Source organism: Myotis yumanensis, unplaced genomic scaffold, assembly GCF_028538775.1.
Source record: "Myotis yumanensis isolate MYYU_CA2020_CCGP unplaced genomic scaffold, mMyoYum1.0.hap1 SCAF_7, whole genome shotgun sequence".
NCBI classification, from domain to species: Eukaryota; Metazoa; Chordata; class Mammalia; order Chiroptera; family Vespertilionidae; genus Myotis; species Myotis yumanensis.
Window position 1 is genome coordinate 14,116,812 of NW_027223758.1, and position 18,142 is coordinate 14,134,953.

An 18,142-nucleotide genomic window follows, 5' to 3' on the forward strand; every position below is an offset into this window, starting at 1 on the left:
AACATAGTGCCAAACTGTTGGAAATTAACTTGGTAAAGATGCCTTTATCCTTCCAATTTTAATCTCCTCTGAAAAAGGTACTTCTGATTTCTTAGATTGATATAAACTTTAGTTTGCATGCACGGAGAGGACTCTGTTTAAGGGTGAAGATCGGGGGTCAGACAGATCAGTATTTGAGTCTCAGTTCTGTGGCATCCTTGCTATGTGACCTTGGGCTAGCTACTTTACTTTTGTTTGCCTTAGTTTCCACATCTGCAAAATAGGAATAACAGTCTCCCCTTTAAGCAGCTATTAGGATTCTATACTGCTTGTCTGGCACATAGTATATGCTCATTAAATAATTATTATTTGAGGATTAGGGATGTGGATGGTTGTTATAGAAAAACTTAATCTCATTTTTTAAATTTTTCTCAGAGGAAACACAAGAATAGAAGAGGCTTGTGAAATGTATACCAGAGCTGCAAATATGTTCAAGATGGCTAAAAATTGGAGTGGTATGTATACAGTTTTTGTTTGCTTGCTTTTGAGGAAGATGCTTTTAAAATCATTTTTTTTTAAAATATATTTTATTGATTTTTTACAGAGAGGAAGGGAGAGGAATAGAGAGTTAGAAACATCGATGAGAGAGGAACTTCGATCAGCTGCCTCCTGCACATCCCCCACCGGGGATGTGCCCACAACCCAGGTACATGCCCTTGACCGGAATCGAACCTGGGACCTTTCAGTCCGCAGGCCGACGCTCTATCCACTGAGCCAAACCGGTTTCGGCTTTTAAAATCATTTTTAAGGAGGAAATGACTGCTGTCCCCTTAGAGAATAAGATTGTAGGCCTCAAGCCAGGTGTCAGAACTGGGATTAAAGGACCTTGATTTAGTGAATGAAGGTGAAACCCTGACATAAAATTTAAACATAAGGACTGGGTCTGTTTTAGTTTCTATAAACCCCTTCCTACAGTAATAGTAATTTTTTTCTTTTTCTTTCTTTCTTTTTTTTTTACTTTAGAGAGGGAGGAAGGGAGAGACAGAAACATCAATATGAGAGATACATAGACTGGCTGCCTTGACTGAGGATCAAACTGTAATTTTTGCTTCTTACTAATGTACTCAAATAAATCTGTTGCCATAAAAATTGAAAGTTGTAGTAAAACTCAATGAAAACAAATCAGATAAATAAAAATGCCTACTTTTCTTTACCTACACATTAGCAGAGAACTTCTATTTCTTGCTCTGAGAACAACTCTGTGATAATTGATTGTGGTTCCACTGAGAAATGTGACAATGGGAGCGTTACTTATATATACCCCAACAGACTTCTTGTCATGTTTTAAAGTCATGCTTTCTACCCAGTGAAATTACACCTAACAAAATCAACAGAATTATTATTTTCATTGGTCTGAGAGGGGATGTTTCTAACACTGACTTGAGAAACAAAGTTATCCCTAGCCCTAGAAAAAGGGGCTTGTCATGGTAGGGTGTTTCTTTAGTGAAATGAAGATGGCCTTCAACCAGAACAAGGACATGGTCTCTGCACCCTGGCCTACAGTGGGGTCCTTGCCCTCAGATTCATTTCCCCATTTCCTATTCTTTCCACCCTCAGCTCTATTAAGATACCAGAGGCCCGATGCACGAAATTTGTGCAAGGGGCTCAGCCCTCGCAGCTGCAGCGGCTTCGTCCGGAAGGTCGTCCAGCTGTCTGGTCTAATTAGCATATTATGCTTTTATTATTATAGATTATTATAGATAATTGACACAAAACTTTGTGTAAACTTAAGGTTGGTTTACCCATTTGCTTTTAAAAATCATTTCAATGAAGAAAATGCTGTTGAACTAGATGAATATGAAAGGTCTTTTTCTGGCTTTAAAATTTTTTTGTAGGTTTAGTTTTAGATAAAAAGGTCATGTTATATGTTTTCAAAATACACATATGCCTGAATTATAAATTACTGCAAAAAAAATGGAGGAGAAAGGAATATTATCTCAGCATTCACATCTTTTGTTTTGTTCAGGGCCTATAATAGTAGGGGAAGGAGTGGTCTTATCTAAAAAGACCACTTGTTGCCGAGGCCGGTTTGGCTCAGTGGATAGAGCGTCAGCCTGCGGACTGGGAGGTCCCGGGTTCGGTTCCGGTCAGGGGCATGTGCCTGGGTTGCGGGTGCATCCCCGGTGGGGGATGTGCAGGAGGCAGCTGATCGATGTTTCTAACTCTCTCTATCTCTCTCCCTTCCTCTCTGTGAAAACTCAATAAAATATATTTTAAAATAAATAAATTAATTAATTTAAAAAAATAAAAATAAAAAGACCACTTGTTTTATCTGGTGATCAGATGTTCTAACCTGAGGAAATTCCATTTCAGAGAGGCTATTAACATTAATATACTAAAGAGGCTTTGTATTTATCCTCCCCCATCATCTCTTGCCTACTCTGATATCTCAGCTTCTGCATTTTTTTCTGGTCTGTTTTAATGAACCACCAAAGTAATTTTATTCAAACGTGTCAGCTTATGTCATTTCAAATAAGAGCTAAAGTCCTGAACAGTGGCCTTCTAGGACTTACCTGATCTCTGATCCCTGACTCTTCCTGTCTCATACCTCATCTCCTACCCACTCCCCTCATTCACCTGGCTCCCTTCTCAAAGCCCTTTTGGCACTCTTTCTTCAAAATAGAGTGTAGCTGATTCTCTTTATCTCCTTCAGATATTGCCTTCTCAGTGAGGTCTTCCCTGGCCAACCCTTTTAAAGATAGCAATTCAGCCTTAACTGGTTTGGCTCAGTGGATAGAGCGTTGGCCTGCGGATTGAAGGATCCCAGGTTCGATTTCGGCCAAGGGCATGTACCTTGGTTGCGGGCATATCCCCAGTAGGGGGTGTGCAGGAGGCAGCTGATCGATGTTTCTCTCTCATCGATGTTTCTAACTCTCTATCCCTCTCCCTTCCTCTCTGTAAAAAATCAGTAAAATATATTTTTTTTAAAAAAAGATAGCAATTCACTATCTAGCAAAATTAATTAAAAAATGTTTACTAATTTATATTGTGTATGTGTTTTTATTATGTACTGTCTCCTCACTAGAATGTAAACCATAGAAGTCCAGGATGTTTCATCTTTGCTATACCTGAAGAACCTGGACTGGTGCCTGCAGCATGGTAGACGCTCAGGAGACTCATGTAGTAAATGGCTAAATATTAGATTCTGTGAAATTAGTGTGGTGGTTATCATAACACCATTGCATCTCGAGTTTTAAATTTGATTGATACTGAGCTTTGGAGAGATCATCCTGGCAGGTATTATACCAGTTTTACAGGTGAAGAAATTTAGCTTGAGAAGTTGTATGACTTTAGTTTAATATCTGCTCCTTTAAATACACTTTTAAGTTTGGGAAAATTGAGTGGCATTTGTTAGCAGTGATTAGAATGAGTGCTCAGTGAAAAAGTAAGCCAGCAATTAGTTTTGGAAGAGCTAAATGATAAAAGCCAGCAATTAGTTTTGGAGCATGAAATGATAAAATCAAAACACTTACTATTGTCTGGGGAAATGGAACCAGCCCTAAAGAGCCTGGAGTTGTGGTATTATACTCAGTGAGGAAAGGATGGACCGTCATTGGTTCTGGGACAGTCAGCATAGATAAACTGCAAAAAATGAAGTTACTGGTAGAAGAGGAAAGATGTAGGTTATAAAGGAAGTGATGACATTTAAACATACCAAACCACTGGTATTGGTTGTAGGGTAGATTTGCGTGTAATAATGATAGTGACCAACACGTGTAACTGGAGCCAGTCTAAGCACTTGACTGGGGGGATCCACGTTAGTACCACACTGTTCGCAGGCAGAGCCCATCAAAGCTTCCATTCAGCTGATACGTTCCTGAACTGTCCCTCAGAAGTCAGCTGCTGCCCCAAGTACCTCAGGGCCTACCCCTACCCTTGCAGTGGCATTGGCCCCTCCTCTGGGAACCCCTCATGACTCATCAAGGAAGTGTTCTCTCTTCCATGCTGGTGGCTAAATATTTTCAGAACTTCCTGGGCACTCTTTAAATCTTGCCCAGAAATGCAAGCAGTGGGTACTTAGGCATCTGATACTATTTTCTGTATGTTTTGGAATTGTGCTTTTGTTTTTTAATACCAAAAGGTTTTGTGATATTCTTAATTGTGCTTTTCCTAGTGGAACAAATCCTTTCTTCTCCATCCCTGTTAGTACTAACTTTCCTATTCCAGAACTTAAGAAAAAACTTTGGATTCCACAATTGAAGGCCTAATCATCACTCTTTGAGAAACTTCCTTTGTCCATGAAGCCTTCATTAGCAATTTCTTCAACAATTACAACTAAGTCCAGGGGACACTGTAAGAGAGATAGATGATCTCAGTGTTTTACCTTTCTTTAAGCATTAGTAGCTTCAGTCTGCCAGTCAGTGTTCAGTATGCGCTATGGGATAAAATTGAGTGGCCTGGTACTAGGCTGTCGCTATTGAATGGAAGCTGATAGCCTAGCAGTGGTCGGCAAACCGTGGCTTGCGTGCCACATGCGGTTCTTTGGCCCCTTGAGTGTGGCTCTTTCACAAAATACCACGTGCAGGCGCGCACATACAGTGCGATTGAAACTTCGTGGCCCATGCGCAGAAATCAGTATTTTGTGGAAGAGCCACACTCAAGGGGCCAAAGAGTCGCATGTGGCTCATGAGCCACAGTTTGCCGACCACTGGCCTAGGGCCCACTTGGGAGGTCTTCTGTGGCTGAGAGAAGCTTCTATCACTGTTTGACTTGATTCTGGCTATTTTTATATATACCTAAGATGCATTGATTGCATTTCCATGTGCTTCCGACTGGAATACTTCTTTCAGTGGCATGGAACTTTCTAGTCCTTAGGGCATGGGCTTTTCTGTAGGGATACTTGTTCCTCTCTGTTTAATTGTAATAATTTATCTTCCTCAGCTGCAGGAAATGCATTTTGTCAGGCAGCCAAACTCCATATGCAGCTTCAGAGCAAACATGATTCTGCCACCAGCTTTGTGGATGCTGGGAATGCTTACAAAAAGGCAGACCCTCACGGTAAGACACACCTCTGTCTAGGACAGCAATTTTCAACCTGTGTGCCGTGGCATACTGGTGAACCACAGTAATTTTTATTAAGCCATGCAGTACCTGACTATTTAGATAGGGGCACTGAGCTCTTTTCTCTTAAATTGTCCAATTTTAAAAATGACAGTAGCCAACGCAACAATAGCTGTCCGGTGTGAATGAATCAATATTATACCTTTTTTTTTTTTTTGGTCAGATCAGCAAAAAGTATACTATATTTTTTTGTGTGCCACAGAATTTTACTAATTAATTAGTTCATGTGTACCATGAGATGAAAGGTTGAAAATCGCTGCTCTAGGATGGTAGAACTGAAGTTGGTGACCTTTTTCACAGGTTATACTGCTGGGCCTTTAGAGCACTGATAAAAATAAACTTTTGTACTTTGGAATAATAGAGATTTCGGTAACTTTTAAGAATTGTTGTTTAATCATTTGCAGCTTTAATGAAGAGAAGATATGTTAAATTTAACCTAGTGGTTTAGTTGCTTAACAGCATTTTCTTAAACTTCATTTATATTGCATTTTGGAGAACTTTTTGGAAATTAGCTTTAATTTTATCTAAGACTTATTATGTTCTAATTTTATGAATATGTATATTGCTTATTAGAAGAAACGCCATGTTTCCTCACTCTTAAATACTTAGCACGTTTTAAGATCCAGTTATTGGGAAATTAGAATATCCGATGTTGGTTTTTTTGTTATTGTTTGGTTTTTTTTGAGAGAGAGAAACATCAATTTGCTATTCCACTTATTTATATATTCATTGGTTGATTCTTATATGTGCCCTGATCGGGGATCGAACCAGCAACCTTAGCATATCGGGACAACACTAACCAACAGAGCTACCCTGTCAGGGCAGTATCCGCTGGTTAAAATCAACTTATTTACACAGTATTCACCTGACTTTTTAAAATGTTTTTCAAAGTATTTGTTTTAAGGAAAGAGCGAAATTGGATATTTAAAGTGGTAAAATTTTGCAACTGTTATATTTCTTTTAGTTAGAGGAGTGCACATTTAACAATTAAAAGCATTAATTCCTTCCCTCTCACACATGCACTGGTAGCTGTGGGATTTCTCTTTTTTGTTTTAGCAGTCCATTTTAACATAGAAATTCCAACTTTTATGATTATATCATACAGAAATAAGATATTTTCAAGAGCTTTTGTGTAGAGATTGACCACGGTTGATTTCCAAAAGTGAAATACTGAACACAGCCTAAATGAGCAATGAGATAAGAATGGTACCCCAGCCAGTGGACTACAGGGTCCCGGGTTCGATTCTGGTCAAGGGCACATGCCCAGGTTGTGGGCTCAATACCTAGTAGGGGGCATGCAAGAGGCAGCTAATTAGTGATTCTCTCTCATCTTGATGTTTCTATCTCTCTTTCCCTCTCTTCCTCTCTGAAATCAATATATATATATGAAAAAAGAAATGGTAAATTTATAATACATCAGTATTGTAGAATATGATGCAGTTACTACAGTCCTTGATTTCAGAGAATCTTTATTGACCTGGTCAATGTTTACATGGTTACTGAAGAACCACATGAGAATTGAGATCTGAAATTCATAATAAAGTCTGTGCACATAAAAATGCACCTGGAAAATACTGGAAACATGAGAGTGGGTTTGAGTGGGATCATAGGTAGCTTATTTTTCTCTTTATATTTTCCTGTAGTTTTAAAGGAGCGACAGTGAATTCACATTTCTTACATAGTTTAGGAGGAAATTGCTTTAAACTTTTGTTCATCTACTTTCTGATTTTTTAGTTAGGCCTTTTTACTCTGCCACCTCTCTTCTAGAAGCAATAAATGTGGAGCTTTCAGACATGTGCCAGAATTATAAACACCACCATTTTGTGATGGTGTGTTGGTTCTGAACACAGCCTAACTTTTGGAAAAATAATATACTTTATCAACACTGTCACTTACTAGATTTTTTTATTCCTTTTGGGTGTATGTTAGTACAGCAAAAGTTAGTATCTTTAACATTGTACAAAATGTTGACTTAAGAGTTGTCTGAACAGGGATTTCAAAGTGCTTTGATTTTGGCTGCATGAAGAGTAGTCTATTGAAGTCATCTTTCTTATAGAGAACTTTCTTCCAAAATTAATATACTGTATATACATGATGTCACTGAAAAATACAATTACATTTGTGTTTTAGCAGGTGTAAATGATGGGTGTTGATGACAGTCCCATTTGTTTGCTTTATAATGCAATCCCTCCCCTGGATGGAGTCCTCACTCGTAGATTAAGAGTAACCGAGCCAATACCACTCTAGCTCCAGTTCCCTAAGTTGTACTGCAGCTGCTACAGACAGAGCATGCTGAGGGGGCCTGGACTTGTGTATGATTCATGTTTGTTTCTCATTAACGAATATGCCCACCCTCCATTCCAAATGGGACCTCCTTAATGTTCTAGTAGCAGCTAGGAAAATAGGCTCACTTGAACCCTCTTTGACTGAATGGATTTTTCATTGTTTTTCTTAAATGCCTACGCTTCAGAGGCTATCAACTGCTTAAATGCAGCCATCGACATTTACACAGACATGGTAAGACACTACCTTGCTTGAGTGACTGTGGGGTGGGCTCCTTGAAATGATTTAGAGTTGTATTTTTTTTTTTATCTTGTTCCTAAACTGATTGGCATTAAAATAGGTAAAACAGGAATGTAACTCTGTTCTTTGTTTTCCCCCAGGGAAGGTTTACAATCGCAGCCAAACACCACATTACCATTGCTGAGATTTATGAGACTGAACTTGTAGACATCGAGAAGGTAAGCAATGGGTCACAGTCTCATAACCTTGGTGTGAAGCAGGTAACTGACTCCAGGGACTCTTGCCTCTTCCAGCAGAGTTGAATGGAGTAGCGTGACAGTCATGCATGGCTACACGTGGAAATTTTAGGGGCTTGGTGGCTAAGGAGTAGAGGAACTGTTTTCCTGGAGTAAGTATTGGAGATGAGAGCTAGTGAAGATTTACTTGCTGTGTCTGCTTATGTGATTCATGTTAGAATCTTCATCTCTTTTGCTGAGGCTTCTGTGACCCTGGGAAGGAAGCTTAAGTACTGTGGGCATTTGCACATTTTTGTCTTCAGGCCTTGAAACCTGGGGAAGAAGGTAGCTGAACACCAACTTGGCCACATGTCTGCTTCACTCAAGCCTGGCTTTTTAAGTGGTGGTTTAGACTAGTGCAGGCATACCTTGGAGACATCATGGGTTTGGTTTCAAATCACTACTATGAAGTGAAAAGCGCAATAAAGTGAGTCACACATGTGAATTTCCAAGTGCATATGAAAGCTATGTGTACACTATACAGCACATCCTAGTATAGCATCGTTTGTTCAGCGTTGTTCCATTGTAACGATGAGATACTGTAGGAACCTAACTCTTGTGTATATTAATTGGCCTATGGTAAAATTGGTTATGTTATGTCATTTCATTTTAGGTGGTAGAGCCTATCGACAACATTAAGTGAGGATTTACTATAGCCTATTCAGTGTGCAGTAGCATTATGTCTATTAGAACAGTGTATATACATTAATTCATAAAAAGGTTTTATTGCTAAAAAAACTTATCATCTGAGCATTCGGTGAGTCATAATCTGTTTGCTGGTTGGATTATTTTTTGATGTTGATGAAAATGCAATATCAGCAAATGCAATAAAACAAGGTATGCCTCTAGTAGCAGAAGAAAAGAGGAAGAAGGAAACACCTTTTGAGAAAATACTGTTTTCCAAACATTGTCCTTGGTAGCATGCCATGAATATTACCACATTTCAGCTTTATGGCTATGAACCTAGGACTCACAATGGTTCCACTGCCTATGCTCATTCAGACTGGAACGAGTGGAGTGTACGCAAAGCTGGCCCAGCACTGTCCTATCTCCTGCTGTCTTCTCAGTGAGGGGATCTCCTGCAGGGCTGGAGTGTACCCTGGTGAGAGGAAAACACATTGGCCACACTTCAGAGGCTGCCTCAACTCAGACTGGAGACAAATGTTTATGTAAAGCTGTCCTCCTGAGTACTGCGGATGACACAGGTGTGAATCAGAAAGAGAAATGTAGTGGAGATCATCACTCTCAAAATAATGAACACTAAACATGCTGAAAGATTCCAGTTGCCTCATATCTCAGTGGTCGTGGCACTCCCCGTGCCTGCTGTGGCATTGGACAGTTGTCATTCTTCCTCTCCTTTGTTTTACTTCTTTCTTGGCTTCTAGAACATGTCTCCCACCTGGTTCTCTGGCCACCTCACTGAGCGCTCTCTTCCTGACTCCTTAGCTGGTTCCTTTTCTTCTTCTCACCCTGTAGTGTGACCCCAGAATTGGGTTGTTGTCTTCTCTCCCTCTTGCTCCCTCAGTATGTCTGTCTGTACTCACTCAGGATCACAACTTTAAGTACCGTCTGTATCCCAGGACTTGCAAATCTGTCTGCAGCCTAGACCTCTATCCGAGCTTTAGATTCCTATGTCCCCATGTCTGCCAACCTCTCTACTGTAGTCTCAAGGCAAGCATGTGTAAAACTGAGTTCTGACCTGGTCTTCCTTCCCACCTGATGTTCCCCCTCCACAGGCATACTTGCCTTTTCTCTTTCTCCACATCCAACCTGTGTGCAATTTCTGTGGGCACTGTCCTCAAAATTCCTAAGTCTCAACACTTCTCACTGTCTTTATCGGGGTGGCCTCAGTCTTGGGGAGATGAGCACTTGTGTATCATCTTGCCAGCTGAAGCCACTGCATCAACTCCTTGTCCACAGTGGTCAGAAGAGCACTCTGGAGGCAGAAGCCTGAAGTGCTCTGTGCCATCTCTGCTGCCAGGGCTGGGGGTGTTGGGGTCCAGCCCCAGCAGGTCCAGGGGTTCCCAAAGATGTGGACAGAGTCGGCGAAGAAGGAATGACACAGAGAGCGTTCAGTTGATCAGCATAGTGAGGTTCTTTTTTTATTCTCCTGTTACATCTGTATTTATACCATTTGATTTTAATCCTATCCATTCTATTCCAAAGGTTAGGGCATTTGTTATCTCCATTCCAAGGTCACTACTCTATTATTCTGTTAAGCTACAAGGAAGTAACTGAAGGAGATTATCCTAAGAAAAGATTATGTAGCTTAAGTGTGATTGTAGTTAAAGTGATTAACTACCTGCCTGCCACTTAGTTAAGGGGTTTTACTGATTCCCTTCCTTAGTCCTGTTAATCCCTAACTCCAGGGAAAAATCCCCACCTGGGGAAACAACATTTCTTGGAGAGGTGACCTTGGTTAAAACACATCGCGCTAAGAAGGGGAGCAAACATATTAAGAACAGTATGCCATATACCGCAGGTCCCTTGAAACATATGCTGTGCAGATGTTTCTTCCCTGCAGCGACTGTGTCAAGCAGCAAGGATGGACCGGCTTCCGGCACCTGGGCTCGGGCAACCACTTCACCACAGGGGCTTCCTTAAAATTGAGGGTGGATAAAATGACTTAAGGTGCACTCTTGTTTTCTTTCTTTATAAAAAAATTTGATGATTTGCCATGCAGCTTCTGAAACTTCCATTACTCACTACCCACAGTGTTCCTGCCATTCTTCGAGTTGGCCAGTAGGTGACATCTTTTTTCATTGTTGTGTTCTTTTTTAAAAAGTAATTTAAGAATATTACTCAGCACACACGGGGTTAGCTCATTGTGTTCTCTGATGTTTGGCCTGCTATGTTTAGAAACATTGCCTTCGTGTCTCTGGTGGGTCCATCAGATTTTGGTTGGTGCATGAAGTTTAAGTTTGAAAAAATCAGTTACACCAAGTACTTTATATCTGATTTCTAACAAATGAATTTCTTTTCTTTTAATACTAGCCTCTATATGTCGTCTGATTCATTCACAGATTTTAGGTAGTGAACGGTGAAGTTTCATAAACTCACATTACTTCTTTGACTTCACAAAGTAAAACATGGAACCAGATAATAAGTAGGTCCTTTTTAAATGGTCCAGAGGAATTATGACTCATTTCTGTCTTAAGTCTCTAGAGGACATGATTTAGTACTGTTTGTTACTATTACATGTAGTGTGTCAGGTTCCTGTTAGGTCCTGTCTGGGGGTATGTGTTCTAAAAGAATCAATCCCATATTTAAAGCTATTTTACCTACAAAGTGGACCCTTAAGCTTGAACCCTGGAAATTGCATTTGCCTTAATGACGACAGTGCAGTCCTAGAAAGCCTTGTGTTTCATTTCAGGATCCATGTATTCTGCAGCACGGTGCCACTTGCCCAGCTCTCCCAAGGAGTCTTGTGATCTCTGTGGCATGCTCCTTAAATCACAGGATAATCAGCTGGGTTGTTTCTGGATTTATTGCTATGTGTGCTGTTATTATTGGTTGCTTTGTTCTACTTTTTATGTTATTGTCTTTGGGACTGTAACTTACAGTGGGCTGATTTCTAGTGTGAAAGGTTCTGCGTATGCTTCATAAGTTTCACTACTTGTTAAAACTCCAAACTAGGTGGAACATCAAAAATAACCTGTGGCCGACCTGTTTACTCTGAAACTTCTCTAAGCCAGTAGATAAGCTTTCCTTTCAACTTTAGTCTCTGTCAAAACTTGGGAAAACCATAATTTTTTATTATTGGTTTAATTAGCATTATTAAAAACTAAATTTAAAATTTTTCTTTTATTATAATAAACCTAGCTGAAGTTTACAGTTATAACATTTTGATGAACCAGTATCATTATTTAATAAGTATTAGGCTAAACCAAATTGTTGACATTGGGCCTTTTTTGTTTTTTTAACCTCCAAAACAGTAGTTACATATGGTTCAACCCAACTCTATTCATTGAGTGCTGGGGTGCTGTAAGAACTGGGAAGAAAGTAGCTACATTTCCTCCTTAGGAAGAGGTTATATAACTGATACTCTGTACAAAAAGATTTGGTCATGTTTCTTATGTTACCCTATTTATTACAGTGCAAACTAGTGCTGAGTACTTGAGAATGAGGACAATTCAAAGAAGATTATTTTTGATTAATCATAGATTCATTGAAAAACTTTCCTGGGCATTCCAAACTAACCAAGATATTGGCAGAAAGGCCCAAGTCTGCTCTAGAGAAGAGGGAGTCCTGGGGAAAGGCATGGGTGTTCTCAAGAGAAAGAGTGAGCTTGCATATGTTTTGCCTTCTGAATTGTCATATGCTTGATTTCACTGACTGTATGCCCCACAGGACCCGAGCTTCGAGCTTTCCAGCCTGCACTCTTTCTTTTCCACTTGACTGTGAATTCAGCACCACACATTTTAGAGTGAAAACAAGACCTTTAATCTAGATGACACGTAGGTTATTAGTGAGGATAATCTGTGCTGCTTTCGCAAACCTTAAATCTAAATTTAATAGGGCTTCACATATCTCAAAAATAACAATCCAGCGTAGCTATTCTGGGTTTGGCAGTGGTGGGGCATGGGATTTAAAGCCCATTCTGCCCTTTGTAATTAGTTAGGAACCAGGCTGACAGAAGTTCTGCCACCTTTAGCTCGTGGTTTCCATTGCCACTCTAGACTTGGCTATTGCCATTCTGGCTCATGAGAAGGGAAAAGGCCCGGAGAAGGATGCAGAGTCAGATGTATGGACCAAGCCTGGAGTAGTTTACAGCATGTTTGTTTATATTCTATTGGAAGGAATAGGCCTCATGGCTTCTCTAACTGCAGTACAGGCTAGGGAAGTGGTATACCTGGGTATTTGCCATGGGGGAGGGGGATAAGAGATTTTGATGGACAGCGAGCAGTCTGCTGCCAGGCTTCGAGAGGTGCATGCATTTTTGTGTTCCCTGAATAAAGTAGGCCAAGTTGTGAAAGGTTTACTATTGGGATAGGTTTATCTGTAAGAAAAAATACCCATGCAAGTATAGTTTTTTAAATGCAACTCTTTAAACAATTAGTTTGAATAAGGAATGTGTGTGTTTTCAGGCTATTGCACATTATGAACAATCGGCTGATTATTACAAAGGAGAAGAATCCAACAGGCAAGTATTACTTTTCGTAACATAATTAAATGGATTGTTGTCAAGTGTGATAAGAGATAAATGTTTACTATACTCTGTTAGCGAAACGTACTGTACTGTACCAAATGAAAGTGTACTGGGATGTCACTTTATTTCTGTTACTTACTTTGCTCTGGTTCTTGATTTCAGTTCAGCTAACAAGTGTCTGCTAAAGGTGGCAGCATATGCTGCCCAGCTCGAGCAATACCAGAAAGCCATCGAGATCTATGAGCAGGTGAGGTTACTGCTGTCTGTTCAACTTCCAGCAGGATTTACTCTGAATCTCTTTTTTTTTTTACTTTTAAATTTAATTTTCCTTTTTATTAAGACTAATTCACACATTATAGAATTCATCCTTTTAAGGAGTACCATGTCTGTGGTGTTTAGTATATTCACAGAGGGTGTGTAACCATCACCATTTCCTAATTCAAAAACATTTTTATCATCTCCAGAAGAAGCCCCATGCTCTCCTCCAGTCCCTGGAAATACTGTCTATTGTCTGTCTAAGGGGATCTGCTGATTGTAGGCCTTTAACATGTATGGAATCATTCAATATGTGTGGCCTTTTGTGACTGGCTTCTTTCACTTAGTAAAATTTTTTCAAGGTTCACTTATGCTATAACATGTATTAATTCATTCATTTTCAAAGCTGAGTAATATTCCACAGCTTATCCATTTATCAACTGATGGACACTTGGGTTATTTTCATTTAGGGGCTGTTATGAATAATGTTGCTATGAACATTTATGTTCAAGTTTTTGTTGAGCGTATGTTTGCAGTTCTTTTGGTTATATACTTAATATTGGGATTGTTGGGACATGTGTCAAGTTTATTTTTAACTTTTTGAGGAACTGCCGAATTGTTTTCCACAGTTACCACACTTTTTCACCATCCTATCAGCAATGTACAGGGGTTCCAGTTTTTCACATCCTCACCAATCCTTGTTTTCTGTTTGCTTGTTTGAGAACCATCCTAATGAGTGTGAAGCAGTCTCTCAATGTTTCTTTAATTTTCATTTCCCTAATGATTAGTGATGTTGAGTATCTTTTTATGGGCTTATTGGTCATTCATATATCTTCCTTGGAGAAATGTCTATTCAATTCCTTTGCCCATTTTTGAAACAGGTTATTTGTTTCTTGGTATTGAGTTTTAGATGTTCTTTATATATTCTGGATATTAATCCCTTATCAGATAAGTGATTGCAAATATTTTCTCCTGTTTTGTGGGTTGCCCTTTTACTCCGTTGTTAGTGTTCTTTGATACACAAAGTTTTAAGTTTTTCTTATTTTTCTTTTTTTGCCTATGTTTTTCATGTCATATCCAAGAAATTGCCAAACCCAAGGTCATGAAGCTTTCCCCCTGTTTTATTTTAAGAGTGTTATAGTTTTAGCTCTTCATTCTATTTTGAGTTAATGTTTTATATATGGTCTTAGTTAAGGATTCAACTACATTCTTTTTTACCTGTAGATTTTCAATGTTCCCACCACTACTTGTTCAATACACCATCCTTTTGCCATTGAATGGTCTTGGTACCCTGTTGAAAATTGACTAATATGCAAAGGTTTATTTCTGGGCTCTCTGTTTTAATCCACTGATATGTATGTCTGTCTTTATGCCAGTATCACACTGTTTAATTACTGTAGCTTTGTAGTACATTTTGAAGTCAGGAAAAGTGAGAGTCTTCCAAGGAACTTAGTTTTTTTGTTTGTCCGTCTGTCCGTCCTCACCCAAGGATTATTTTTGCATTGATTTTTAGAGATAGTGGAAGGGAGAGAAAGGGGAAGAGAGAGAGAAACATTGATGTGAAAGATACATTGATTAGTTGCACTCTGCATGTGCACCCAGCCAGGGCAGGGAACGAACCTGCAACCCAGGTATGTGCCCTTGACTGGAAATCGAACCGGCAACCTTTCTTCTGTGTGCAGGACAACCTTCTAAGCACTGAGCCACACCAGTCAGGGCCAACTTGTTCTTTAAAAATTGCTTTGACTATTTGGAGTTCTTGCATTTCCATATGAGTTTTAGGATCAGCTTGTCAATCTCTGCTAAGAAACCAGCTAGAATTTTGACGGGGATTGCATTGAATCTATAGGCCAATTTGGAAAATGTCATCAAGTCTTACAGTCTGTGAACACAAGGTGCCTTTCCATTTATTTAGATCTTTAATTTTGTTCAATGTTTCATCGTTTTCAGTGTGCAAGTCTTGCACTTCTTTGGTTAAACATACTCCTAAGTATTTTATTCTTTTTGATGCTATTCTATTATAAATGGAATTATTTTCTTAATTTCCTTTTCAGATTATTAAATGCTAGTTTTATATACTGCAACCTTGCTGAACTTATTTATTAGCTCTAATTTTTGTTTTGTGAATGTTTTTATATACAAAATCATGTCATCTGCAATAGTGATAGTTTCATAACTTCTGCAATCTGAATGCCCTTTACTTCATTTTCTTTCATTTGTCCTGGCTAGAACTTCCAATACAATGTTAAATAGAAGTAGCAAGGGCAGACATCCTCACCTTGTTCCCATCTTACGAAGAAAGCTTTCAGCTTTTCACCATTAAGTATATTGATAGCTGTGGGTTTCTTAATAGATGTCCTTTATTAGTTTGAGGAAGTTCTCTTTTCTTCCTACTTTAACTGTTTTTATCATCAAAGGGTATTGGATTTTGTCAAGTGCTTTTTCTGCATCTGTTGAGAGGATCATGTGTTTTTTGTCCTTTAAGTCTACTAATATAGTATATTTCATTGATTTTTATATGTTGAACCAACCTTATATTCCTGGGACAAATCTTACTCAGTCATTGCAACGTTTAGGGGACTCCAAGAACATCTTCAGGTTCGGTAATTCTCTAGGATTCATAGAACTCAATGAAAGCTGTTATACTCACATTTATGTTTTATTATAAAAAGGATACAGATTAAAATCAGCTAAAGTAAGAGGTGCCTGCCATAGGGTAGGATCCAGAGTTCCAAGTGAGGAACTTTCTGTTGTTCTCCCCCTGTAGAGTTGTACAGACAGCACTTCACCTAACAATATGTGAAAGTAAGCGTAGAGTATGGACAAGAAGGGAAGCTCACTGAATGTAGTGTCTGAAGTTTTTATTGGGGCTCAGTCATGTAGATGTGGTTGACTCTTACCAGGCAGGACATTCCAAGGATTTAGAAATTTCCACCCAGGAGTCATGGACAAAGGCCAGACCTCACTTTAGACAAATTAATCCTTGACTGTATGGTCATGTAATCCTTTTTGTAAGTTGCCAAAATTATTTTGCTAATATTTTGTTGAGGATTTTGCATTTATATTCATAAGGGATACTGATCTTTAATTTTTTTTTTCTTGTGATGTGTTTGTCTGGTTTTGGTAGCAAGGTAATACTGGCCGCATAGAATGAGTTGGGAAGTTTAAGTGTTTGGAGATTTTCCTGTTAACTTTTTGTTGTTGAATTCTAGTTTAATTCCATTGTTGCTGGAAAACACTCTATGGTTTCAATTTTTATAAATTTGTCAAGGTTGGTTTTATAGCCCAGAATATGGTCTTTCTTGGCATATGTTCTGTAGTTCTGCTGTTCCTGGGTGGCATGTTCTATGAATGTTAGTTAGATTTCCTTGGTTGATGGTGTTGAGTTCTATATACTTGCTAATTTTCCTTTCTAGATCTATCCATTGATGAGCTTGGAGTGTTGAAGTCTGCAACTATTATTTTGGGTTTGTGTCTCTCTCCTTTCATTTCTGTCAGTCTTTGCTTCACATATTTTGCAGCTCTGTTGCTTGCTGCATACATGTTTAGGATTGCTATGTCTTCTTGGTGGGTTGACACGTTTATCATTATGCAGAGTGAGGCAAAAGTAGGTTTATAGTTGTGAGTATGCAAAACACAGAATTTATTCTTATATTACTCTTTATTAATTATTGTATTATTTTCATATGAACAACTGTAAATCTACTTTTGCCCATCCTGTATAGTATAATTGTCTTTGCTCTGAAGTCTACTTTATTTGATATTAATACAGCCTTTCCTGCTTTCTTTTGATTAATGTTTACATATGTCTTTTTGCATCTTTTTTCTTTTGACCTGCCTATATCATTATAATTGAAGTGAGTTTCTTTTTTTTTTTTTTAATATATTTTATTGATTTTTTACAGAAGGGAGAGGGATAGAGAGTTAGAAACATTGATGAGAGAGAAACATCGATCAGTTGCCTCCTGCACACTCCCCTCTGGGGATGTGCCCGCAACCAAGGTACATGCCCTTGACCGGAATCAAACCTGGGACCCTTCAATCCATCCGCAGTCCGACACTCTATCCACTGAGCCAAACTGGTTAGGATTGAAGTGAGTTTCTTATGAACAGCTTATTGTTAGGTCATGCTTTTTAATTCACTTTGCTAATTAGCATATTTTGACAACATTTATTATAATTACTAGAGGCCCGGTGCATGAAATTTGTGCACGGAGGCAGGGGTTGTCCCTCAGCCTAGCCTGCACCCTCTCCAATCCTGGGATCCCTCTCACAATCCAGGACTGCTGGCTCCCAACCACTCTCCTGCCTGCCTGCCTGATTGCCTCTAACTGCTTCTGCTTGCCAGCCTGATCACCCCCTAACCACTCCCCTGCCAGCCTGATCGACACCTAACTGCTCCCCTGCTGGCCCTGATTGCCCCCAACTGCCCTCCCCTGCCGGCCTGGTCACCCCTAACTGCTCTCCCCTGCTGGCCTGATCGCCCCCAACTGCCCTCCCCTGACGGCCATCTTGTGTCCACATGGGGGCGGCCATGTTGTGTGCTGGAGTGATGGTCAATTTGCATATTACTCTTTTATTAGATAGAATTGTTATATTAGGGCTTACGTTTGCTATTTTATATTTGTTTTCTATTTATGTTGTTTTACTTTTTTCTGTTTTCTTTTTTCCTGCCTTCCAGTGGGTGCCTTATCTGTAGTGTTTTTTAGTATGGCTTTTTTAGTTATTGCTTTAGCTGTTACATTTGTATAACTTATCATAGGCTAATGGGGACTTCATTTTGTTACTTCCAATGAAATATAGAAATCTTACCTTACTTTCTTTTCACTCTCTGTTCAAT

At 39.2% G+C, this 18,142-nt stretch overlaps 1 protein-coding gene across 2 annotated transcripts in view; it reads left to right on the forward strand.

Moving 5' to 3' along the window:
* Positions 1-18,142, forward strand: part of NAPB (NSF attachment protein beta) — a 38,916-nt gene that overhangs the window by 12,501 nt on the left and 8,273 nt on the right. Inside the window, exons 2-7 of one of the 2 annotated variants that reach the window (XM_070419813.1) lie at positions 415-494; positions 4,921-5,037; positions 7,571-7,617; positions 7,764-7,841; positions 12,986-13,041; positions 13,210-13,294. In XM_070419813.1, coding sequence (XP_070275914.1) covers positions 415-494; positions 4,921-5,037; positions 7,571-7,617; positions 7,764-7,841; positions 12,986-13,041; positions 13,210-13,294 — 463 coding nt within the window. Of the gene's footprint in view, positions 1-414; positions 495-4,920; positions 5,038-7,570; positions 7,618-7,763; positions 7,842-12,985; positions 13,042-13,209; positions 13,295-18,142 lie in introns of those variants that run through there. The other variant, XM_070419814.1, reaches the window with a different exon arrangement.